Here is a 26648-nt window from a genome sequence, read left to right on the forward strand (position 1 = left end):
ATACAAGCTGCCATTACTGAAAATAGTCTGGTTTTCAGTTGTAGTCGTTGCAATTTCTGATGGATACCTGCAAACAAGTGCAGAGTTTCTATAGCCAACGTGCTAGGTGTTAAACCCAACATCTAACGTGTTACTGACTCCTTGTAAAATTGACCCCAGAACAATAATGTGGAAGAACTTTTACAGCCAAATATCTAACATATTCTGGATACAGGAACATGGAAAAAGCAAAAATAATTGAGAGCACCAGTGTTGCTATGAATTGGTTTTACTTAGCAGGGGGCAAGTTTTCTGAAAACAAAAACTGCAACTCTGAGACAGGTTGATCTGCCTAGATCACACTCCTACCACACTGAAATTGTTACCATGCCATCTTCTAACACTTCTGATTTATTTGCTACAATTTACTTGCCTATTTGATTTGCCTAGGAAGCACCATAAACGTGCATTCTATGCCCTTACCCTTTCCTTCTGGTTATCTCCAAGTCCTCCTGTCACCAGCATTTGCACATCTTGTCCCACATCCCCTAACTGGGAGGCATCTGCACTTGTAGCTGCCTGTCCAAGCAGAAAGCAACTGATCTCATGATAGTACTTCCTGTCTGTCACCACTCCTGCACTGTGTCTGGTGAGTCCCAGGCAGTAGGCATGCACCAGTCAGTCCTGATTGATTAAAAATAACCATCAGTTTAAAAAGTTGCAGGAGGAGAAGAGACAGGATGACTTAACTAACACCAGTTTCTTTAAGAACTCAAGCTAGAAACACCAACCTGGAAAGTTTACAATCTAGGTATAAGAAAAAGGTGACAAGTGGCTAGATACAGATAATATAAACAAGGAAGTGTCCTCAAAATACTTGTTCCTACTTTTCATAATGGATTTCTGTGCATCCTTGAGGCTAAGACATTCTATTACCATAGAAACAGTACCCTGTGTCACTGTGGACCTTACTGTAAATGAGTGCTGTTATGGAAACACTCATCTTAACAGCTGTCATGTTATATATTTTCATTTATTGTCTTTGTAAAGATCCATTACTAAGCTATCTTTTCGGGATTAATTTTAATAAAAACTAAGTCTCCAAAGCATTTAGCAATTTAATAAACACCTCAAGGCTGCTCCAAATTAAAAATACACCATTAGAACGAAATATATATTAAAATTACAGTGCCCTTTCAGTAATTACCTACTTTTCCCAATCTGCATCTGCAAAGTTTTGGGGAAAAAGATGGCCTGTCCACCACAGCATTGGCAGTAAAAAACTACTTCAAGAAAACAAATTTTTAAGCAATGTGTTCTGTGAAATAACTCCTTTCCACATACATCCTATGTGTATATGCATGCAAATTAAAGAAAAAAAAAACATAAGGACCTCAGAAAATTTGTCTTAGTTGACTGACCTGGGAATTAGGAATTCTTACATTTTAATCCAATGAACCATTCTTTTGTCTTGGAAAAGCCATCTAAAACAGTTCTTTTAAAAGATATATGTGAGTTGGAAGCTCAACTCTCACTGATTTTTTCCCAGGAAATTAAGTCCTTAGCTGATCCTAGAGCACTGAGAAAATCTCCTCAACATTTTCATATTTGTAATATCTAAGATGCTACTACTTACTTTTTTCACTTGAGTTCTCTGGGCATAAGTATTTCTGAATTTTCTTGAAGAAAGCCATTGAAGAATCTGTGACACAAGCACAAGTTTTTATTTTGTCACTTGTCACACATAAATAGTTTCCTGGCTAATTATATTGCCTATACTAGTTTGTTACTCCAGTTGATGACAATAAATGCACAAGTTTTATCTTTTCTCTTTTTTTTAGAATCAAAATAATCTTTATCAAGAAGGTTATATCCTACCTCTTTATTCCTACACAAAATACTAGATATTATGGCTTGTAATGGGAACATTTCCTAGCACTGAAAATCTGAAAAGACATGAACTACAAATAGCATTTTAACATTTAAAGAAAGCAGAAAAACATAATGATTTCATTGGTAATACTCAAGTACCTCCACTGAGCTTCAGGAAAGCAGGTACACATAAGGCCAGTGATGCAGTCATACCTCAGCAATAGTCTTATCATCATTTAAATAAACAGAATGATGGGGTTTTTTTAATGTCATTCTAATTTAGCCTTGAATTTGACTCCTTGGACACTCTTCCCTTCCTTAACCAAACTACTGAAGACTGCGGCCCTGAATTCAGCTTAAAAACATACAAAATTTGTCCTTCAAATCTCAGTCCCAAAAAATAGTTTTCAAATTAAAACTCACACTGCCTGTCTGGCACAGGCTGGGCTGTCTGCAGTCCAACAGTGCAGTCACAGAAATGAGGTGCTGTTGGGTCTGGTGCAGCTGATAGAACAATGCCAAATTCACAGGAAAACTGTTGGTGAGAAACTTATTGGCACTCTTATTTTAGGATATATAATGGACTAGTTAAGATGTCAACACAGAAAATTAGACTTTTTCCCATCAAAATATTTACAGCCTCTTTAATAACAGTAAATAAATGTGACAAAACCTGGAAAATGTTTAAGTAGATTTCAGTCAAGTGAAAAGGAATGTTGGCTATTTTCAAGACAAGCAATTGCCAGGTACTTTCACACTTTTCCCCTGAAAAATCAATATAGCAAAAAATAAAGTGCTGAATATCTTTTTTCCTAACATTTTATTTGTTTAGATTCTACAAGCTTTGTTGTTCATGAAATGTGCCATAATTTAATTTGTTCTTATATCCACAACTGGCAAAGGGAAGAGTTTGTTATCCTGATAGTTACCTGTGAAAGATTCCATCTTCTCAGTGCTGGTATTCCCCAGTGGCTCAGCAAGCAGTCTCTATGAACTCTCAGAGCTCTCAGTGCTTTCTCTTATTATATCTGAGAAGACAGAATAAATTGATGTGCTCAGTTTAACTACCCAAGCTGACAGGTATAATCCCATTTTGTGCATCTTCCAAAAATTGTGAGCATTTTAGTGGGGCTAACAGATGTTCTCCATCTCTCCATTTATAGCCATATTTTTCAGGAAATTAATTCCCTGGTATTTATTTTTCAGCACTGCAGTTTTTGGAATGCATGCCATGGCTGACTGGATTCTCCAAGAGACAAGAAAAAGCAGAGTAATCAAAAAACAGCATATCATGCTCTCAATATAGGCCTTCAAAAACATCTACAAGTAGATAAGGTAAGAATTAATTTTTGAAGAAATTATTTTCTAAGTGAGCATAGAAGAGAGTCAACATCTGCAGACATTTTTTTCATGGTTTTGATCCTCACAATTATTGAAATAGTCAGATGAATAATTATTGAACTATAAAGAATATTCACTATCACTTTTCTATGGAAGGGCCTTTCTTAAAGGTAGTTACAGTTAACTTTTGTTCAAATCAGTGCAGATCCCTTGTATGAGAGTTCAGATGGTTTTGAAAATGCTCCTCCAATTTTAAGTATATCAGAAAGGATTAAGATACAACTGATGCATTAAAATACACATTTATAAAAGCAACAAACACTGATTTTGGTATAAGAAATTGAGGTTTTAGTTGCTGCTAGTATTTGGTTGTCTCCAAGTTCCATATTTAATGAAGCTTTTGTCGAGGTTTTTTATTAATATCACAGTTTTCCTTATGACTGGCCTTGCCTGCTGCTTTCATTGCTAATGGATCTGGCAGCATCAGTTGCTGCTGGAGCCCATATGCTCAGGGGAGTGCTCAGCCACTCAGACAATATTTGTTTTTCTGTTCCTATGATACTCATACCAGTGTACATTAGGGAGCCCCCTACTTAGAACACACATAGTATGCATATCTTGATTAAAAAGAAAAGCTTCTGTAGCTCCTATACTCTTGATCTTACCTGTTTACAGACCCTTATTTCTAGTAATTACTGATTTACAGTATTTATGTATTTCAGAGAGCTGCTGTATGGTTGGGGCTTTTCACCAGTAGAAACCATTTATAAAAACTATTCCTGTTTCTGAGCATGAAAACCACAAACTGACACTAACCAGGGCCAAACTCCAGTTTTGCTCTCTTATGATCCTTCTCAGGAAAACAAGGCACATCCTATTGATACAGTGTGGTAGAACTGATATAAGTATTATTTACTTCTGCAGCAATTTGAATGATTCAGGTTTAGAGGAAAAAAATAGGCAGCTAGTAATAAAATGCTTTAATGTATCTTATGCAATAACTAGATATGAAAAATTACATTTTAAAGTGTTGTTTTTTGAGAAGACCAGTCACTGTTAAAACTTCTTTTTGCAAGTAACTATTTTCCAAATATTCTTAACTGTTAAGATTCTGGACTCTATACACATATAACAGAGAACATATGTATATGCTGAAGAGATGGGTGGCATTAATCCAAGTTGGCTTAATCATACTATGGTAAGTTTGATGCTTTCTCAGTGCTTCAAATTTACCTTTTTTTTTTTTTTTTTTACATGTATGTTATTTATTCCTTTATTTACTGTTTTTGCTAAAACACTAGGTTGCAAACAGATCAGTATACAGCTCCCTTTCAGCAATGTATTAAGTGTAGGCAGTGAAATGATGAAAAAGCTTTGGCGTCCCAAAATGCTGCTAAGTAACCATCACTAGTGAAGGTGCAAAACCCAACAAAAATAATGGGGGTTAGGGAATGTCAAGTAGAGTCAAGGTTTCCATGCTTAAATTCCATATCCAAGAACTGTCATGTGCACCGAACACTTCTCTTCCTGGGAATGGAATGTCCAGGGTAAGGTGCAACAGTATGGAGAAAAACAAGTGTATGATTCTGCAGGTATTCTGTGTGCACAGGTAGGAGCTAAGGCTCTGATGACATTAATTTGGTATTCTCCTGAAGTGCAATGCTTAAAGCACTGTAAATGTCTTTCTAACAGCTCATATGTTCTTGTAATACTTCAAAAATTCTTGGATCCTCTTTAAGTTGTTGCATAAATTTTACTCAGATTTTCTTATTCTGCATGTACCAAACCTGCTAAATTTGTTTGGCTTTGGATCAGGGCAGTTCTAGAGAAGGTAGTGGAGTTCTTCCATAGAATTTCCAAGATTTTAAGTTTTCCCATGGATTTCTTTCATCTTCCTTATGTGCTATAATATGTCACAGTAAAGAAGGTAGAAAAACAGCCATAGCCTATAGCAAGTGTCAGACAGAGGTTACAGTACACTGCATATTCAGGCTTTTTATCTAGCTGTACTCTGCCACTTAATTTTGATCTTATCATCTTGTTGCCTATGATTTTGATTTTTCCTAAATGGAAATCTACTTTATTAAATTTGTTTATTAGTTTAAGTGTTTATTAGAGAATAACACGAAGGAAAATATTTTTACTTCAAGTTTATAGAAAGAGTATTCTGTTACTTAAATCCAGGATCTACCTGTTTTCTCTGGCCCACAAAACTTTGAAAAAAAATTATTTCATGGCTTTGCCTTCATCTGCCTTTGGTCAGCCACTGACAGTCATAAGCTAGAGGATATCATGGTGTGTTTTTGTAAGAAATGTTGTCATCTCTAGAGTTAAACAAGGATTAGATGTAGGGGAGAAGCATTTCCAAACCACACAAAATCACCATCAATTTCAAAGGACAAATACAAATATGAGATTTTTTCTTTAGTTGTACTGTTACTGTGCTTGCTCATGAGTTGTGGGTAATAACATGTGATTATCATCTGCCTACTTGATCACATGCACATTTGTGATGCTTGCAAGAAAAAACATTATCTGGCTGGTAACTGTCATATTATGCAGTGTTTAAGAGACTGTTTCCCAGACAACAGAACAGTCGTATGGCATCCATGGACTGCACGCTGTCGTGTATCCACACTGAAGTCAAACACCCAGTGGCAGCTGCTGCTCCCACTAATGACACCAACAAGATGGAACTGTTTGTATAGCCCTAATCAAACTCCCTGAGCTGTGGAAGTCAAGGAAATTGCACAATTTATACAACCTGGTAAATAATGTTGATGAGTTAGTAATTTGACTGCTTTATCGAGTAAATGGAAACACCACTATGGGCACCTCCTTCCTGCAAACAACCTCAGATGGCTCTCAAAAGACCACGTTATTTTATAGCTTAGGCAGCATTCTGAGAGCCAGACTGTTTTAAATGTTTCTGAGATAGAAATGAGCATAATTTTGAAACATGAAATAGATCTGCAATGGTATTGTTAAGAAATTACATCCCTTCTTTTTTAGGTCCCTGTATCACCATGCTGGAGAACAACAGAACCTTCTGGCCATAGCCTTTGTACAGCAGTAGTGCATTCATACATATGCATGCATACATACCAAAGATTTAAGTGGTAGAAAAATAACATGTATTTTAAAACTCCAGCAAGACCCCTTTTGTGAAATCAATATTGGAAAACTAATTCTGAATCTGCATGTAAATCTGCAGGAAAGAGCTAGTACCCTACCTAAAGAGAGTTTTAGTCCTAAGAGGGAAGAAAGTTTATATCCCCTTTTTTATGATACAGGAAGGATTCTTATTATACAGTCTGTCTTTTGTGTCATCTTTTTTCCCACAAAAAGACAAGAACAGCTGAGACAAATTTCTGTGTTATGGTTTGTACTCACTGCATTTTATTTCTGCAATAAGACCTGTATGTGAGCAACAGTTGCCCTGTGAGCAATTAACTTCTGTCCTTTATTTCCATATCACAGGTTTACGTGTGACTGAAATTCCTGGCATAAAAGCATGGTTTGGCCTTGCCATTCTGGCCAGACAACCAGATGCTCTGAACCTTTAGTGTCTCAGAGGATTCTTGCTGCCTGTACTCCACTTCTCTTTGTGGTAGAGGCAAATGTTGAAGGTGAGCATACAAAGATGCTAGAAGACTGTTATTTATTTATGTTATTTGAAAACTTACAGGTTTTTTCAGCCCTTCTGGGAAGGCACTGTTGGAAGCAGTGGAATTTTGGATGTATATGTTTATTACTCGTCGCAGTTGACCTATGTCAGATACCAGATTACCAATTAATTACAGTCCCCTTTATCCTTTTACTACTTGAAAAGAAGTATAGATCACCAGCCTGTTGGAGGGGCAGCATTTTCCTGTGGTGTAAAACACTAAGGTGTGGATGTGCAGGGCACTTAGACCATACTTTCAGAAATAATTTAAACAGGTCTAAGATAATGCTGTTGTCAGAAGGCCATGCATTTCTGCCTCCTCTGTTTTCCTGCTGCTGAAGTAATGCACCTGAACAGCCTGTGATATCAGGACACTGGTCCAGCCCAAACAAAAGAGATCCAGTCTTTTTTGTAGGTTAAAATTTCTTCCCAAGTAACCAAGCTTAATTAGAGGACATAAAGGGGAAAAAAATTATTATCTGGGAGTGTTTCATTGCTTTTATATTGAACTTTCATTAATATTTTTGAAATGCTGAAAAAAAAGGACCTGAATGTATTTTTCCTATTTGTTTCCATCCAGATCACATTTTAAAATTTCTGCAGAAAAAGTATGCTCTGGATTTAGTGGTGGGCAGCCCTTTGAGATGGGAGGCAGAAGAAGATTAAGGATCTTATCCTCTCGTATGGCAATGCTTAGAGCTGAGGATACTTGGAGGTGAGCTTCATAGGAAGATTGTAAGGGACCAGTCCTTCCCTTTTGGAATTAACAAGCAGGGCTTCGTGTAGAGAACCTCATGGCAATCTACCTCCCTCTTGTGGTTTTTCCACACAGAAGGCATGAATCAATTCAACCTTCTTAATAAAAAATTATATGCCTGCATCTCTCCTCTGAAAGCTGATAGGGGTTCCTGTTATTTCATCTCTTCTTAGGGGATGCTATGTATTAGCCCCAGGATAGAAAATTATACCCTGTAAAAACTTTATTTGTATTTCATATGCAACCTGACTGCCACTTTCACCAGAATATAGGAGATTAGAAGAAAGGGATTTTTGGCTAGTTCTGTAATCTGTTTTTTCTTCAAAATAAGGGAGAAAAAGCCTTATATCCTAAAGGATATATTAAAAATACTGTCCTCGTTGAATATTAAAGTATAGAAACAAATATGGGCATTTTGTTGTCTTAGTGATCTGTGTTCTGTTTTGGGTTGAAGGAAATTGCATGATCCTAACAAATACCAAGTCAGTGTTTGGTAATGGATAAAGAACAAATGCACTGAACTTAGAAACCTGTTCAATATCTACCTAAAACCAAGCTATGATTCCTGCAGGCACTCTGACCACTTGTTCACTGCCTCTTCTGCAATCCTAGCATGGCCCTTCTGTGATTTTTCAGTTCCGTGCATGGTTCACAGTGCAGAAAACACAAACCCAGCTGCATTGTTCCCCTATAGCACTCATCCTGCCCATATGAGCAGCTTATTTCAGGGCAACATGAGGAGCACTGAAAAGTGTGTTTGCTTATTAAAAGTACAGTATGAGGAGATCTTTTCATACAGAGATGTTTAATGACGTGCGAGGCACTGAAAAATTATTCTAAAGCACTGAAAAAAAAACCAACTTTGCAGTCCAACAGAGCTTTTTTAAGAAAATGCAGGAAAATACAGCCAAGCACTAATAGCCTCATATATTTAATTGGCTGCTGTTTATAGATGGGGCAGTCACTGAGAATTGTATAATGAAAGTCATTGGAGAGGTATGTCTGCAAAAGAAAATATGCACATCAATAAAATCATTTTTCTGCCAGTACAACTGCCAGACTGACAAAGGGAGTGGGAAGTTGTTTTTCCAGCTCAAAAAAAGATCCAAGACCTTTGAATGGGTTTCATTAACACTGAATGTGAATACCACTATTCCAAGCACACCAAAACTTTTAATTTCAGATCAAAGAAGTGGTGCTGCATTATTGTAGTGTTAGCTGTACTTCAAAATATGATCTGGAAAAAAACACTAACAAATGCATTTTTCTTAAATGTATGAAATAGCAAACTGGCCTAAAGTGTAACGTGAAATCTGATGTGTTGGGACACATGAGGCAGGGTAAGGACACAGAGCTCACACCTGCCTATTGCAGGAAAGTGCAGCACTTAAATACAGAACTTTGCCCACTTCACTGTATCAGTGATCTCCCATCTGATCACTGTAAAATTTGCTTCTGGTGATCCAATATGAATGCTACTTCTGTCCTGCACTGCTTTCATTCAGAAGTGCAACTTGAATCACTGCTACTGTCACCAAACCCTTTTCAGTTTAACATTTAGTGACATTTTGTATAGCAGAATGGTCTACTAGAGCTCTGGAATTAGAGCTCTGAACCAGGATGGTTTTTGCTTTTCTAAGTGTGCATAAGTACCTGTATTTTTCTAACAGAAAGCTAAAACCAGAATCTGTAAGCCTAACACAGCTCCCTGCTGGCAAACATGGGTCTGAAAATAGAAAATCACAATGCATTAATCTGCAAATAATTCACTGACATCTCAGAATACTTTCATACACAATTCTGAGAGCAATTTCAAGTCTTTTTTAGTCATGCCAAGGAGACTGCTCTGCCAAAACTGATATGAAATGTATTATCACAAGGCCTGTTTCATGCATCAGTGGCATTTGGCAGTCATAAAACATACATATGAACTAAGTAATCTCACCATGGGATTCCACAGATTTTTTAATATTCTTTTGTAGTTGTCCATTATGGTCCTTAATGGTCATCTTGGTAGTACCTGGGACTGAACTGAGAGAATGTTTTCTCTGATTTCAGTTATTAGACTGTCAACATACAAGGAAAAAGAAGTCTGATTTTATAGTATTAACTTCTTGGTCATAAAAATGGACACAACAGTCTCATGATTCTAAAGAATTCTAACATTTAGGATGTGCAACTTTTTCCTCTGCAGTTACAATTTAGAGTTTTATTTTCTTAAAGCCTGGCTTTATCAATATTATTCCTTCTAAAAGTCTGATTTATAAGTAGTTCAGCCTTGATATCATTCAAACACGAAAACTTACTTGAACAAAACTCCTATTAAAATCAACTGAAGCTCATATGAGCAAGAACTGTGGAGACCTAGCTCCTAATCTGCACTCTATGTTGGGATGCTTCCTTCTTGAGATGCCATTTTGCTTTGCTTCCAGTAGTTAAAATTTCTTCTACAGAAAAAAAATCAGAGGCTACAGATAATCCTGATGGATAGGAGACAAGTATCTGTTGAACTGCCAGTGTCTATTTAAGGGTCACCATCTTCTGCAACTATGGATTGCATTCTGAGACCTCAAAATGCTTTGCATTTTTAACATCCTTTGCAAAGTTCTCCAGCTGCAAACATCACTCAGTGGGTGTTGGGACTCCAATGGATTTAGAACCAACTCACCATCTTACAGAAGTAAATTTGTACATTATGACACATTACTAGCAGCTTAACAATGTTTCAGAATAGTCCCAGGAGGTGGAAGAATCAGGGAAAACATCAAGATAGGTCTCTCCAGCAAAAATTTGTCTCCTAACAGCTCTCACTTATTTGCTTCTGACTGATTCTGGTAGTTTACCATTAATAAGTAGCTTCTCTGTACAACAGCTTCTCTACCTGATATTCAGCACAAACAACAAGAATCTGTGGGAATATTCACTGACTCTGAGTCTTTCTACAGACTGGTCAGGACTGCTGGCACTGCAGAAAGATGAGAGAAAGTTTGCTATGTAAAATAACCTGTTTCTGGGAAATCTCCCTCTCAGCCTTTTCCAGTGAGACCATTACTGTGCAGTGATGAACAGATAACAGACACTTACTGACTGAGAGCTGTGCCCAGGAAATGCTGTCCTGCTGTCTCTCTTTTTGAAAAATAAACAATTTCTACACAACTCAGGGCACTTTCAACATTGCTAGCATGAGAATTTTAGAATAAATGCTTGATGATGTTTGGCTTTGGATCAGGGAATGCATGTGGGTTGAGATAACCCATTTCTTACAGCTTTATTAATTTTGTAAATCACATCAGTTTTCTTCCAAGGATGAACAGTTCAGGACACTCCGTTGAAACCCTTCCATGCTGGAAGCCTGCCTGTTACAGAAGGTGCTTCTTAACACGGAAAACAGTAAAGAGGCTGTTTTGTAACCGTTATAAAATAACTTCCAGGCAGTGCACTTACAAAACAAGTTGCCTAAGGACACCAGTAAGCTGGCCGGGGTGGGGCACTGGTGTGCTTGCTCACGCATCAGTTAAGTAACACTCCGACGTGTCCCGTCTTTCAGCCCAGCGCACGGCCCGGTCCCGCCAGCCAGACTCGGAGGGTCTCTGCGCCCTCTGGTGACGACACCCGTAGCGCTTCACCCCGAACAGCCCCTGGCGCTGTGTCGTCCCTTTTTGCCCAAGGCAGACAAGGGCGGACACCAATTCCCGCTGTAAGGGTTTCAGTCTTACAAAAGCGACCCGGCCGCAGTTAGCAGCCTCTTGCTCGGTACCTTCTCCACCATACACTGAAATCAGCTAAAACATCCTTTCACCACAGGGTGGTTTGGGTTGGAATGGAAGGGACCTTACAGACCGCCAGTTCCAACCCTCAACTCCCGTGCAGCCTTGTCCGCTCCCGGGTACTCGCATAACTCGACAGTTGTCAAATGTAACCAAAACCGGGTTCTGAGATTGCGGGGCTCCCCCGTCCCACTCCAGCCGCTCCTCACGGGGCGGGACAGCCGGTGGAGAGACGGGACAGCTCTAGCCGTCCCACCACCACCTCCGTACCGCGGGGACACTGCGGTGACACTTCTGGGGACACCGCTGGGGACACCGCCCACGGCCCACCCACCCCGCCCCGCGGTGCGCAGGCGCAGTGAGCGCTGCAGGGCCACCCGGCAGACACGTGGCACCCGCCAGCCCCCGAGGACGGCGCCCGCGCGCCCTCTGCGTGACTCTCACGTGAACGTGGCCCCTGACGTCGAGCGGCGCCGCGCGGCGATTGGAGGGATCGCTCCACTCCCCCGCGCAGGCGCGGTGGCCCCGGCCCGCGGCAGCCTCAGCGCCCGGTGCCCGGAGAGCGGCGGCCCCGGTGCCGGTCCCGTCGCCGCCATGAAGATCTGGACCTCGGAGCATGTTTTTGAGTAAGTGCAGCATGGGGACGGCGGGAGGGAGGCGCAGGGATGGCCTCGGGGAGGGCCGCGGCTCCTCCCGAGGGGCGAGGGGGCTTCGCCGCCCTTGGGCCATCTGATCCCCTCTCCGCCCGGCCCGGCCCGGCTTGGCTCGGCGCCGTGGCCCTGCTCCGCCGCCGTGGCTCCCTCGCCTCCTTTGACCTTCCCCTGCGTGTCCTTGCCGGGGTCACTCGCCCTGGGGAGCCGCTCGCGGGTGTGGGAGCGCGCCGGGCGCCGCTCGGAGGCGGGAGGCCCCGGCAGGCAGAGCACCGGTGCGGCTGCCGGCTACGAGGCCGCTGCGTGGGGGTCACAGCCCGCGCGGACGGGTCGCGGTCCGTGTGCCGGAAGTTGGGCCGCGCTGCCGCCGGTGAGGTGGGCAGTGTGCGTGGTGACAGCTGCGGAAGCCACTTACCAAAAAAATGGGAGCCGAGCCGGTGTCGTGAGGGTCCGGTGGGGGGGTTCGGCCGTGTAGGGGTCGTGTTCCTGCTGCCCGCACCTTCCAGGTGTAGTGCTGACCAAAGCATCGTGAATCGCTTTGTGCTGCCGGAACTGAAGTGCTCCAAAACACCTGTGCTGAAAGACAATCCGAAGGAAATGCTTGTTAAGAGGAAATATTATAAATAACTTATAATACATATATTGTAAGCAAAGCTTAATGAATTACTTTGGTGTTACTGGAACCTGGAAAAAATTGGAATCATTCAGCAATATGTCACAGAGAAAAAAATTGGTATCAAATTTTAAGCCAGAAGGTAACTGAACTCAGGAGTCCTGTTAATCAGATGTGCTGTCTGTTCAGCTTGCAGGTACCACTACCCAATCCATGAAATAGGGATGTTTTTCCAGGAAGGGATATTTGTAGTGTTAAAACTGGGAATTGAGAACTGCTTTAAAATTATAAATGGGCTGATGTGTTGTGTTCAGTCTTAGTGGAAATCTTGTTGGAAAAGGAACGTGTACAACTTTGTGTCTCGATTCTGTTTTGCCAGCCACCCCTGGGAAACGGTAACCACAGCTGCCATGCAGAAGTACCCAAACCCCATGAACCCCAGCGTGGTTGGAGTCGATGTCCTGGCCAGACACATAGACCCTAGTGGGAAGCTGCACAGCCACAGGCTGCTGAGCACAGAATGGGGAATACCCTCCATTGTGAAATCGGTAGGCACGGTACTGAGGGCTGGAAAAGGATGCTGGAGGCAGGGGAAGTTTGTGAGCCCGGTGTTGTAATGGATCTGCATTGCTTCATAACTTCAGTAGTCTTAAATCCAAGCGTTTATAATGCAGCCATCCACACAGTGACTTTCTGATAACTAAAATTTTTACAGCTCTTAGATTGTTCCATCTTGAAAACAAGATCTACCTCAACTGAGTAGTAGTTATTTTATTTATTTTAAACTAAACCCTAATTATGTTGTCTCAGTGTCTGTTATATGCAATAATCACCACTTACGCATTTATAAGCATAAAAAGAATTTGCAGTTGGTTATCATTATTAATTCCATATGTTTGCCTGTCTTCTAGCTCATTGGCACGTGCAGAACAAAGACATATGTGCAGGAGCACTCTGTTGTTGACCCAGTGAAAAAAACAATGGAGCTTAAATCCAGTAATGTAAGTAGCTGTGTTTATGCACTTGAAATAAGTTACAGATTATAGTAATTCCTTGTACATTTGAAAATTAAAGTCATCTTGAAAATTACATCAGAACAACACAAGTTACAGGTTTGAGTAAAGGTCATAGTTGACCAGTTCTGTTTTTCAGGAAGGAGCTGATAGATTTTTGGCATTTATCAGGACTAAGCTCATAATCTTCTGATGAGCAGACTAACAGTAGTTTGAGGGGGTTTAAGAAAAAAAAAATTCAAAAGCTATTTGGTGTACCCTTCCACCATTTCCCAATCACATAACATTTTGCTCTTTGTAGTACTCTGTCTATCTGAAGTGTTCTTACAAATGTGGTAAATGATGTAAAAACTTAAGGGAAGGAACTAGTCAGCAAATGCTGAACATGAAAGATTTCTCTGTCTTGTTCTACAACCCTAGCGCTTGCAGGAAAAGCATAATGCTTAAATCAGATAAGCATCAGTCTTAAATCTGCAGTTCTATGTACTGTATTTCTTGAATACTTTTATCAAGAGCTAATCTTGCCTTATATTCTACAGATTTCATTTACAAACCTCGTGTCAGTAGACGAGAGGCTTGTGTATAAACCACACCCTCACAATCCAAACAAGTAAGTACCTCTGTTCTGATACTGCCCTGAAGTAATGCAGACCTTGGCTTTGAAAATTCCCATGGCTTCCCTTGAACAGAAGATGAGGTTTACATCATCTTTGTTATGATAATTGTCTAAAAATAATTAAATTGATTGTGTTTTTCTCTAGAGACACTGCTTCTGTAGAGGACTGCTAGGCAGCTTATCTCATGCTATGACAGAGCTCAGTTTTTCAGGGAGTTGTCCTGTGTCCTGTGGCTGAGTTTGTACATTTCCAGTTACCAACTCCTCATTTCTGATCTCTTCATCAGCCTGAGCACAGAACCTGCAGTAGAGGCACATTTACCTGACTCTAGTCTATAATTTTGGAGCTTTGGATTTTGGTGTTTGGGGTTCTGTTTGGTTTTTTTTTTAAGGCAACTTTAGAGCTTGCTGAGTTACCACTCCTGGAACTAGTGGTAATTCTTAAGGATCTTTCCAAGGATTCTAGCATGAAAAGTTTTTTTCTCTCGTTACAGTCAGAAATGTTAAATCCCTGTTGTTGAAGGAGATGCCTTAATGCTGTTTTACCAGAGTACATTCACTCCAGATCTGCTGTTCCTACTCTTAACTTGCTGCTGCTGAACATTAAAATAATTGAGTGCCACAAAAGGACACTTGGACTTAGTGGGGACTCTTGGCTTTTACCTTAGGAGTAGAAGCACAAAGCAGTTAAGCGTGGTGGAAGCCGATTGTGTTTATTTAGCAAGAAGTTCTGTCTTGCACAGTAAAGCTGATGGGGGAATGTACTTGTTGGGGAGAAGTGAGTTCCTTCCAGCAATGCATTCTTTTTTAAACTACTCAAAATAATTCAGTTTCCTGCTCTCTGTTTCAGAACCATTTTGACACAAGAAGCAATAATATCTGTAAAAGGTGTCAGTCTAAGCAGTTACCTAGAAGGGCTAATGGCAAACACAATTTCCTCCAATGCTAATAAGGTAAGTTTGACCCTTGTGCAAAACGTGTGAGCACTGGCTAAACAAAGAAAAGGAATAAAAATACCTGGTTTACTTTTTGCCTTTGTCAACAATCTTAGGAAGGGTTTGCATGGTTTTACTGCCTGTGCTGTAGAGACTAAATACTCAGCTAGCTGAACTTCCTCTTTTTTTTCCTCATGTGAATAGATAATAAATCATTATTAGCAGAGCTCTCTGAATCACTGGAAAAACATTCACTCACTGAACAGCCTGGTGCTGTCGTTCTTTGCTGCCCTCTTGTTCCCATATATTGGTTTTTGCTGCTGAAAAAGGATCTACACCCAGACAGATCTGAAGTAGTTATGTGGGAGTAATGAAGTGGTGTTTTAGTTGAGAATCCTCTGGGAATCTAAGGTTCAGCCTCAAGGGTGATAAAGCGATCTGGATAAAACATCTTTTGTGGTTCATAATGTGAGCACTGCTGACATAAGGAATTTTTCATGCTCCTGCAGTATTCTGGTTATTGAAGTAAAAACTATAATTGGAGGCATGTATTTTTGTACCTTTTCTTCCCTTTTCAATTGCTGTGTCTTTAGTTACTTTGAGTAAGAAGGATTTAACTTATTTACATATTCACTGAAATTTATACACTAATAGACTTTTCTTTAACTGTAGGGCCGTGAAGCACTGGAATGGGTAATTAACAGATTGAATGCTGAAATTGAAGAGTTCGCAGCTTCAGCAAGAGGAACCATGAGGAGTTCAATGGCAGCAGCAGCATTTGTAGAGAAATGATAGTGAATATACTTCTATTACTAATAAGTTTTAACAATTTGAAGCTTCTCTCCAAACCAAAACACAGGTATCCTTTGTTGTTTAAAGGCATACTTGTGTATTAGGCATGTTTCAAATTAATTTGGAGAAAAGCTGAACTCTTACTAATGAGGCTGATGTGCAAAGCCTGGTTAATACATTGGTTCAGCTGGACCGAATTTCGGTTACAGATGAAGAAATAATTTTCTAGTTCCTGTATGTTACATGAACACTAATGTAATGTTTTCAGATATGAAATAGGCTCATCCAGCAATGAGGCTGCATGTGGTGAATGAGACTGGCATGTTAGGTTAACTTATATGGATTTTTTTTCTTTTTGTGTGACTTACGGACTACCTCTTTTGGGACCAAGCCCAAATTAAGCAGAATGGTTTGTTCCAGCATTGTTCTGTTTGTTAATTTTTGACAGTTGTATAATACAACTTGGTTAAATAGAAAGTTTATTACTTGATGCTTGAAGTACAAAAGAATGTACAAAATTTTTGATAAGCTTTTTAACTTGTGTAGCTGAGCTAATATGGTACTCAGATTGTTTTTCAGTCAGTACAGATAAAACATAAAACATGTCACCTGTCTGCTGAGACCTAAATTCTATTACTAAATGCAACAGTAATGAGCTGGATATGCAGTAACTTAAAATTTTACCTAAAACTTCTGGAGTGAGTATCTCCATTTCTAAAAATCCATTAAATAAAAGGATACAAGAAGAGTAGAGCCTTAAAATCTTGTAAGCCTCTAGGGCATTTAAGTAGAGTAGGTATTAATTTCAGAATTAAAAAACCCAAACACTTAAAGGACTAAAAACCTTTGTGAAGTTGGCTGAAAAGATACCTAAACTTTAGAGGCAGTGATATGAACAAATTTTAACAATACACTAGTTAATTTGGTCATGCTCCAAAAATAACCTGTTACATCAACATGATATTATCATGTTGTCCTTTAATTTTAACATAGTGTTCTAAGTTCCAGAAGTTCCTTTACCTTTTGAAATAATTTACTCACAATACAAGGCTCTTGAAATGAGAACCCTGAGAATAAAGTTTTCTGCAGTTTGTTTCTTGGTACTTGTGGTAGATTCTTTGTACTGTCACCAGTCACTATCTGGAGAACATAAAGGTCAGACCCTGACATCCTTCTTTACATAGTGCACTGGTCTGCTGGTAGTCCTGTTGACTTGGCTGTCCCGTGGGACTCCTTCAGTGTGAAGGAAAAATAGAATGGCACAGCCCTGAATCAGCTGATGCTTGTGTTTTGCTGCCAGAGGCTTTTCCTGGAATTTTGATTCTAAGCTTACAAGTAATTTCAAGACTCTTTTAGCGTTGATGAACTGTAATGTCCACTCCAGCACATTTTAAGTTGCATGCCATTTCTGCTGTATCAGAATTGCCTATTGAATCGTGTCTACTAGATATGAGAACTGAAAGTTATTTTAAGTGGTAAACACAGTCTTCTCTAAGATGTGTGTAGGGGGGGAGAACCAGGTATAAATACTCAATACTTCTATATATAGATGTAAAACTTCTAAAAAACCTAACTATTCTAAATATTTTTCTAAAAAAAAAAAGAACTTTGAGACTACTTTACTAATGTGAAATCATTGAGGTTTGCCATGATTTTACAAGAGGTTATTATAACTGAAGAAACATTTCAATTTAAAAAGTGTGTTTTCCTGCAAAATTGTACCATCATCTCTGATAAAAATGCAAGCTTGAAACTGGTTTTAAATGTTTGTTTAATCATTAGCATCACTTGGCATTTTAAAGCTGATTTTTTTCTTCTTTTCCTATTTTTTTCTGCACTAGGAACTGTTTAGTATGAACTCAGTTTGCTCTTGCACTGAAAAAAAACTTTAATTTTTGCAAGCATTCACCAACTTCTTGTGAAAGATCATTGTTCTTTCTTCTGTTTTATTTATATTCCTGCATTCTCATTCTATCAGGAAGTAAAGCTTTCTGTATGTGGAGCTTTTAAAATAAAATTTTACTGAGTTCTGGCTAGTTCCTGTAACCTGCTGATCTATTTGGGTTGGGTTTTTTCCACTGCTAGGTGAGTAGCCTAAAATGAGGAGGGTGAGGGTGAAGGTGAAGAAATACTCTGGAGTTAAGAGCTTCTGTTTTGAAAAGCATAACCTAAAATGCACATTTACAGCTGCTGTGGTCTCTGTTCTCCTGAATGTAGCAGAATGTGTAGAGGAATGGGCTGAGCATGTGTACACAGCCCCATGTCTGAGGCAAACCCTAATTGGGCACAGGTGGGCTTAACACAAGCTCACCTCATAATTAGCCCTGAGTGCCTCAAAGATGGGGCTGTGTACACATGCTCAGGCCATTCCTCTACACATTCTGCTACACCTGAGTAACTGTTTTTCTGCAAATCTGGCACATTAACTAGCAACCAGGTTTCACAGTTTGCTACAACCTGTGGAAAAATTTTCAGTCTACCTGGAATGAGAATTTTATGTTGCAGTTGCCTGTTACAGAATGTGTCCCTGCATGTGGAATCTATGCTGGCTGTTGTTAAGAGCAGAAGAGAACAAGATGTTTGAGTCTGTCCATCACAGCACAGCTGGTCTGTTTACCCACCATGCTCACAAATTGGAGCCTGCACCTAAGGAAGCTTTGCTGGTTGGGGACTGGAGAAGTGCATGCAGCAAAGACAAGCTATGCATAATCACAGCAGAAGGCATTAGATACCTGCCCTGTGCTTGGTGCTTATGCATACTCTGGTGGTTTCTTCTCTAGCCAGTTTAGCAACTTGTATGATCCCTGCTGATCACCTTCACAGTCTGCTGCAGGGCTGTGTCTCAGCTGGCAAGGTGCCAATGGCTGAGGTGCTGTAAGTGATTGCACTGATACTGAAGGGAGTGTGACCTGAGGCAGCAAACAGCAGCTCTGTGTTCTGGTGCTTAGAAGGAATGGAGGTAGTCGAGAAAAAAATCTACATCTGGAGAGACAAACCTAAAGGACAAGTAAGGAAAAAAAAGGTGGGGAAGGTATGTGGAGGGGGCAGAGGTGGAAGAGTGTGATGTGAACAAATTTGTGGTGCAGTCTGGTAGATCCCTGGCTGCTTCACCTTGCCTAAATGCATTCATGTTCTGTCTTATCTGCAGATTTAGGCTTTTAAATCAGTAAAAAATTGAACTCACCCATATAATTTTGCCGAGAAATAGAACAAAAGTGAGTCAGCTCTAGATACAAAGCTTAATTGCCTGAAGAATATTTTAAGATGGCACTGTGAAATATTTTGTTCTCACTGCTCACCTTTTGGAGTTTTCAGTAATAAATCATTAGATTTCCTTGCTGTTCATTGTCTTAATTATTTTGGATTATTTTCTTATGTTCCTGTGACTCTAAAGATGTCTGCCAGGAGGGATATGCTACATGTCTTGAATGCATCCTTCTAAAGGAAGGTGCATCCAGAGGTGTTATTACAGTTAACTCTAAGCCAGGAATTTAAATTGCAGTCTCTGGAAATTGAAGGTCTCAGCAAGCTTAATGCCCTCTTCTGTTAAGACTGAACACTTGCATCATCCATTAGTTCTAATGGTAACACTGCTCTTGAATTGTCAGATACAAAGGACATGGCCATGTGCTTATGGAAAGATTCTTCTGGATAAAACTGCTTACCTGATTGGTCTCTAAAAGTTGAAACAAAGAATGCAAAAATTACTTTTCCTCAGGTTTGATATAAGAATTGGCTGTATCAGTGGTGAGATGTTGGTGTCAATAAAGATTTTTATTTTTTTTTACTGTAAATCACACTTGCCTTTTCCTCACTGATTTGAACAGGCTTGGGATGGCTAAAGCAGCAGTACAGTGGCTTGTTTTACATTAGCTTCAACGCATTCTAAGAAGAATAGATCTCTAGAATTTTTAATTTTAGTTGTGTAGTTGTTTAGGTCCTGTCTACTCATGTGCACTATACACTTGTTGAAAGTCTGTGTTAGTGCACCTTGGTAATTGCCTGCTACTCTCATGCTCTGCAAGGTACTGCTTATGACAATCTGAAATTATAAAGCTGCTACCATGGAAGAAAGCAAAACCCTAAATTTAAATTTACTGTGACACTGAACTTGTGCCTATATGAACACTGAAATAATACCCCTTTCTTCAGTCAGCAAGAGAAATGCAGTACTTTTAAAAGGCTAAATTTATCTGAGAAGTATTTCTTCTTGCTGACAAAGGGTGTCAGCACCTGTTGAGTCATTTAGCAATTAACTATAAATGTAAACCAGCTGTTTTAGGAAAAAAAACCAAACCACCAAACTTGACCCACCATTTCCTACAACATTACTCATCTCTCTTGTAGCCTATATTTGCACAGTCTACTTTATTTTCAATAAAAGTCACATATGGTAAAACTAAGCACCCAGTCAGTGTCTAGTAACTGCAACCTTTCAAAGTACCCTGGCATTAACAACTTTGTGGATATTCTGCCAAGAATTCTGTTTTATAATGTGGCAAGTAGCATCATTTGGGTGAGTACCTGTTGGGGGGGGGGAGGGTTGACACTACATAGATACTATCTACCTGTGAGATGGCTGCTTTCGTTTATCCAGATCTCATTTAGATACGGCAGCTTCAACAAAAGCTGCCTACAAATAGCAGGTATGTTGTGAAATTGGAAGTATCAGAACCCATACTTGGAATTACACTTACATTTTATAGTCATGGCATATTCCAAATGATCTAGATGAAGAACTAGAAGCACTCAACCTTCTTAGCCTGACACTATAAAGTTTTATTTTCTCTGTTCACTATTACCACTTCTGAGTTGTGCAAGCTATGCAGTTGTCCTGCTTTTCCTGTGAAATAACAGAACAAATGGGAGCAGGGTGCTGCTGCAGAGAGCTGCAATGATGACCTTTATTTAACTAGAAGCCTAGGTCATCCTTGTCTTTCAGAAGAAGCAAAAGTACCTACAGACTTCAAATGTCTCAAAACAGGCTCCAGCTACTGATGTCACCTCAGTATTTTTAAAGCTTTTATTCAATATTATCATCAACTGTAGAGAAAATGTTTTTCGTTATCGTGCTATTTTATCATAAAACTATAATCAAAGTAGCAAAGCTAACAGAAGTTATTAAACACATTAAAATAGGAAGTCTTGCAAAATTCTTAAAGTTGAGTGTACCTGAATTCTGCTCTGCAGATCCTGGGTCCCTCCAGAGACTTTATACCAGATTTTGTAGACTGGACAGCTGAGAACTTGGATGACATTGCAAAATTATTTTACTTGGAATCCAGGTGTCCAAAAGTTAAAAATTAATGTCTTAATCTGCTTCATCAACTGACTTTCAAAATGTTGACCTGTAATAGGAAACAGCACAGAACTGCAACTTTACTTTATGATAAGCACTTCTTTTGGAGTGTTTTCAGCTGGTGCTCTGTGCTGAGTGCTGTACTTAGACAAGAGGAGATTTAGTAGGAGATGACCTGTATTGTCATCAGCATGGCATGATTTCCAGGAGCTATAGAACAGATTAGGGTCATCAGCAGAGAGAACAGCAGAGCTTTACCAGCACAACCCCATATGGCTTACAGAAGCAAAGAAAGGAGATAAATCCACAGCTATTGAAGGTAGGAAGCATTAATTAATGACTTGTACATTTTATACTATAGTGATCATAATTTCATGTTTCTTGACTGTTATTTAATAGGAAAATGTGCACTAACGTTGCCATTTTAAATTAAGGCAGAAGAAACAGTGGAATTTACAGTCTGTTGGAAATCACATTGATACTGGCTTTTTATTGTATAGTAACTTGCCTTTTGTATAATTACTTGTTCTCTCCTGTAAATTGCACTTGAGAATCTTTTAAGATCTATAAAGATAGTCACAAAATTACTAACTGGTCTATTAATATAGGTCAGCAAGCAAATGTGTAATTTAATCACTAATTAGGCAAGTTAAGAAAAATTAATTTGGTTTGCTTTTTGGTCTACAAACAGTGTACTCTTGATAGTATTACAGCTGTGTTGTATGAACTATAAAATTACAGATGCATTATGAATAAATATTAACCGTATTCAGCAACTTTCCCAAGTCTCATGATTGGTACATAAGGGGCTCATTTTTAATGTGGTAATTTTTGTGTTCTGCTAAATTTCCACAATTTTAATATCTGCATAGTAAGATATCATTCGTGACAACTTCAGTCCATGTTCAGCAGACACCTTAGTTAAGAAGTGACCTCAGTGGGAGTTCTGCCCATGGTGATTATGTTAAATCCATTTTACATGCATCTGGACATCAGTTGTGTAATCACACGGGCAAAGCCTGAGTGTATTCACCTGAGAAGCTGCAGCTTCTTGTATGTGTGTGGCTTTCATTTGCTTAGTGCACAAAATACTTCAGTGATGACTCCCTGAAGAACTTAATGTTCACTCCTGTGCCTGTGTCTGGAAAGACAACATCAGGTTTCAACTACTCTGCCTTGCAGCACAGTCTTGAGATGAAAGAAGACAGCTATAGATCAGCCTCTTGATACACTATTAGATGCACCTTTATGAACTGAAATACAGACTGTTCTGTTGGTTTTTAAATTAGATGCCTGCCTTCTATAAACACTTCTCTCTAGTATATTTTTATTAAACAATTAAAACTAACCCCAAATTTTAAATTACTGCTATTACAGTGGAGGTTTTGTGTCCAAAATAAAAGTAATAAAATATGACCTCTCTTTATCTGAAAAACAATAAGAACTAACGGTGGTGAAATTGTTTCTTAATGACAGAATCTTTTTAGTATACTGCTAGCTTCCAAAAATAAATCCTGCACATGCTGCAGAGAAAAATACCATTTAATTTGCCAGTGTTGTTAGCATAATCAAGATCTACATATTTTAGTTAGATGTTATGAAATAAAAGGAAATAATTCCTCATACCTTTATAATAAGAGGCCCAGTTTGTTTTGTAGTTGTCTTTTACAACTGTGTATTTTTAAAAATTTTTTCTCCTTAACCAGTATGCAGCCTGCTATCTGAATATCCTATGGTATCTGGAAAAGAAGAACAAAACCATTTAAATTCCCATTCTATTATATAACTATTATTTTATTTCAGACTTTTCAGGACAAGGAGATGGCGTTTGACAGCAGGGTACTCTTTGTCAAGCTATTATAGATGCTAAGAAGTGGCTGAACAAGGAGAGACATGCCAGGACAGAGGAATTTCTGATCCTGTATGTATTATTCTGTACCTCTATTTCTTTACTGGTCCTCTGCAAGGGAGCAATATTATAAATAAGTCTGTGAGCTCTTATTACTGCACCATGAAAGAAACTGCTAAGAGACATAAAGATTAGAACTTCATGCCTAGTTATTTTCAAAAGTAATATTTTTGGGGTTCATTATGTCTTTTTGTTTTGTTTTGGCATGTTACTAGAGATCTTTAGTTTAAAATACTTGTGATTTAACACAAGTCATGTGAATTTACTTCGCTTTTCAGTGTCATCTCTTCAATACACCTGGACCTACTTAGTTTCACCTTTTTGGCCTCCCTGGACCCCTCCAGTGTCAAGATTTCAGCCTCCTTGGAACTCTTTAAAATCCCCTTTTCAGAGTCTTTGGATTTATCCAGTCTGAGCTCTTCATCTTCTGTGGACTTCTCCAGTTTTTCTTCATCGTCTCTGGACCTTTCAAGTCTCACATCTTCAGACTCTTCAGACTTCTCCAGTACCTCCTCTTCAATCTCCTTAGACCTTTCCAGTCTCACCTCTTCAGATTCCTGGGAGTGCTCCAGTTTCACCTCCTCAATTTCACTGGACCTATCAAGTCTCACTTCAGCAGGCTCTCAGGATTTCTCTGGCGACAGCTCTTCTGTCTCTTTAGATCTCTCAAGTCTCACTTCTATATCCTCCACAGATTTCTCCAGTCGCACCTCTTCACCCTCTCTAGACCTCTCCAGCCTCCCTTCTTCACCCTCCCTAGACAGTTCTAGTCACACCTCCTCAGCTTCCTTAGATTTTTCCTGTACAATCTCTCCAACCTCAGGTGTGTCAGAGCACACCTCCTCAACCTCTTCAGAATCCCTAAACCTCACCGATTTAAACTATTTCCTGTTTCAAGGCTCCTCTGAGTTAACCTCATCGACCTCTGAGGATGTTTCTAATCTCAACTCTAGACCCTTTCTGCACGTCTCCAATCTCACCTTTCAGGATGATTCTTCCCTTACGTCTTCAGTTTCTCTGGACACTTCTAATCTCACATCTTTAGTTCCCCCAGAACAATCCACTCTCACATTTCTGGACATTGCTAATCGCACCGCTTCAGCTTCTCTTGATCTCTGCATCTAATTTTCTTAGCATACCCCTTTTTCTCTCTGAAATTTCTCTGTACCTTTCTAAACTCTCATTTTTGTGCTCTTTCTTAAGTTCTGTTCTGAAAAGTCTTGAGGAAAGTTCAGTGCTTTACAAATTTCTCCTAGCATCTAACCAGAACTAGGCATGAAAACGAGTCAAATCTATAATGGTGCCTTGATTACAGCTGCATAAACATTAATATATATTCTGGAATTTTTGAAGAGCACAGTTACTGTCACTAATCTCATTTTCATTCTGTCTCAGCATGGTACCTCTCCCAAGGGGTTACCTTTTTCAGTTCATGCTGAATTTTTATCTTTCAAGATCAACAAATAGTATATAGAGATAAAAGTGCAAATAATTGCATCTAAGTCATGTATCTCCATTATCGATTTAAATCTGTGTCTAGTGCACTGAGCTGATGGCAGGGGCATTTCACACGGAGGTAACTGAGGGAGGAGATGTAGTGGGAAAAGAAAACTGGGGAAAAAAAAGAGCTGGTGAGAGACAGGGGATAGGGAGTGGAATCAGAGGTGTGGGGCAGGAACAGAGGGATGCATAGCTGGGAGAAAGATGTCCATCTTTGCTAGCATAAAGTTTTTTCTGCCAAGCCAAATTTGTGGCCCAGGATGCCCATAAAGCTTTAAATAATCTTACTGATAATTATTTTATCTATCACAACATCAGATGTCACAACGAAAACAGCATTTATACATAGCATCCCTTTATCAATGTCAGTAGTGCAGTACTTATGTTGCATAAATACATTGCATAGGCAACAGAGGGAGGCTTCCTTTAATCTTTGGTGCTTTCTTGTATGTTTTTCTTATCATTGTTTTAGTTGAATTTTTTAGAAATACTGTTTATACTACTCATTTCTTTAAAATTAAGTAGGTAAGATTGAAATATATGTATTTTAGAACTGAGCCCTAAATTTAAGAGGAAAAAAGTAATTAAAAGTTATTAAAAAAAAAATAAAATATATATATATATCATAAATTGTTGGCCCAGTTGGAAAGAACCAGTGTCATGTAGCATATTGAAGTGTCCACTTTCAAAATGCCATCACAACTGGCACTAATGAGTCTTCATCAGTAATCTGAGTAGAGAGATGAAGTAGGCAAATTAAATACAGGAAATTCTATTCATCTTCCCACACTTTCTTATTTCTTCCTGGCTGATGTTCCTACTAATTACACTAACAAGAATTTTCTGTTACTATCATATGCTGCCCTGAAGACAGACTGACATACCTGGTGAACAATTGCTCTTTTTGTTCTGTGGGGTCTATACTGACATTATGATGTGTGGATTATGATGTGCAGTGGACTGTGAGATCTCTAATAAAGCTGAAAATTATTCTGTGCTCTGCTGTAAGTGCTTTGCTGTAAATGAAAACATTGCTGTGCAGTGATGTGAAATCACTGTGTGATTTCCAGGGAGTTGTACTTCCAGAAATTAACAAAACCAATAGGAACAGACAAGGCCTTGGTCCAGAAGACCAAAGTTACCAGTGTTTCCTCAAGACCTGTGTGGCTCTTTGATGATTGTATGTGATGTGGTTTAACTCAGGCTGGAAGGAATGGGTAGGAAGGGTATACAGGCTCAAGAGCAGGGATATAATAAAAATCCAACCCATAACCTCCTTAAATCCTTAGTCCTAATTACTTAAATGTATTACATTGGTAATACATAATGCCAATTACATTGGCAATACATTGGTAATACATAACTCCCAACCAAATTGGTTCCTTATCAAATATAACTTGAGGTTTTTCATTAACATTTTACATAATTTATATGGAAAGTTGTCTATTTTTTCCCATCAAGTGTCAACAGATGATGGTAGGTTCTAGGTTGGTATAGTGTCTTTTATCAAGCTGCATAGAGCAAATGACTGAATATCCGAAAGAATCCTTACCAAGGCATCACATCTGAGAGGCTAAAACTCTGTGAATACAGCAGAGCTTGGCCACACATGGATTAGAACTCCTAACAGAAGAGTCCATGTTATAAAAACCACTGGCTCCACATATTTGTTTTCTTCTTTACAGTATTACCTGAAAAAAAGCTAAGAACTTATTTAACTGGGAAAAAAAAAATGCCTTCAACCACGTTCTTGGATTCTTTAGTATATAACACTACTTAGGAGCGAGTTAATACCTACCTAATGTAAGTGGTATATCACTAGCCATTAGCCTCCTAGGAAAGTCAGTCTTGTAACTTAGTTCTTTAGGTACTGATGCGTAGCATTTCTTCTCCTGGCAAATTACCGGCTCTGAACCACGGAAGACCGCATACACACAC

The 26648-nt window shown here is 39.2% G+C and overlaps 3 protein-coding genes and 1 long non-coding RNA gene across 9 annotated transcripts in view; 2 read left to right on the plus strand and 2 right to left on the minus strand.

Moving 5' to 3' along the window:
• Nucleotides 1-8029, plus strand: part of LOC139803736 (uncharacterized) — a 93258-nt gene extending 85229 nt beyond the window's left edge. For 2 of the 3 annotated variants that reach the window (XR_011729147.1, XR_011729145.1), the window contains 3 exons: nucleotides 3058-3186; nucleotides 3915-6821; nucleotides 7440-8029. This is a non-coding gene — a long non-coding RNA (uncharacterized lncRNA). The remainder of the gene's footprint in view (nucleotides 1-3057; nucleotides 3187-3914; nucleotides 6822-7439) is intronic. The other variant, XR_011729146.1, reaches the window with a different exon arrangement.
• Nucleotides 1-12534, minus strand: part of ZNF831 (zinc finger protein 831) — a 34995-nt gene extending 22461 nt beyond the window's left edge. Inside the window, exons 1-2 of the mRNA XM_071760142.1 lie at nucleotides 12449-12534; nucleotides 2781-2879 (exon numbers count right to left, since the gene is read on the minus strand). The gene's annotated coding sequence lies outside the window, so the exon portion shown is untranslated. The remainder of the gene's footprint in view (nucleotides 1-2780; nucleotides 2880-12448) is intronic.
• Nucleotides 1-26648, minus strand: part of TUBB1 (tubulin beta 1 class VI) — a 340778-nt gene that overhangs the window by 302964 nt on the left and 11166 nt on the right. The gene's annotated exons all lie outside the window — the stretch shown is intronic.
• On the plus strand, nucleotides 11851-25700 carry PRELID3B (PRELI domain containing 3B). Of its 3 annotated transcripts, XR_011729141.1 has the most exons (7): nucleotides 11851-12009; nucleotides 13026-13194; nucleotides 13558-13647; nucleotides 14199-14269; nucleotides 15126-15228; nucleotides 23105-23222; nucleotides 23489-25700. XR_011729141.1 is itself a non-coding variant. In XM_071760161.1 (6 exons), the coding sequence occupies exons 1-6, from the start codon at nucleotides 11978-11980 to the stop codon at nucleotides 16000-16002; spliced, it is 585 nt and encodes a 194-aa protein (XP_071616262.1). In that variant the 5' UTR covers nucleotides 11851-11977; the 3' UTR covers nucleotides 16003-19341. The 3 variants fall into 3 exon arrangements, 2 of the variants coding, with proteins under 2 accessions (XP_071616262.1, XP_071616263.1); XM_071760161.1 differs by lacking the exons at nucleotides 23105-23222; nucleotides 23489-25700 and adding an exon at nucleotides 15883-19341; XM_071760162.1 differs by lacking the exons at nucleotides 23105-23222; nucleotides 23489-25700 and adding an exon at nucleotides 18508-19341.

Source organism: Heliangelus exortis, chromosome 16 (genome assembly GCF_036169615.1).
Source record: "Heliangelus exortis chromosome 16, bHelExo1.hap1, whole genome shotgun sequence".
Taxonomy (NCBI): domain Eukaryota; kingdom Metazoa; phylum Chordata; class Aves; order Apodiformes; family Trochilidae; genus Heliangelus; species Heliangelus exortis.

Coding starts and splice junctions, on each gene's coding strand:
- PRELID3B (XM_071760161.1), top strand. CDS start 11,978: ATGAAGATCTGGACCTCGGAGCATGTTTTTGA. Junction 13,195..13,557: donor TACCCTCCATTGTGAAATCG/GTAGGCACGGTA, acceptor CCTGTCTTCTAG/CTCATTGGCACGTGCAGAAC. Junction 14,270..15,125: donor CACCCTCACAATCCAAACAA/GTAAGTACCTCT, acceptor TCTCTGTTTCAG/AACCATTTTGACACAAGAAG.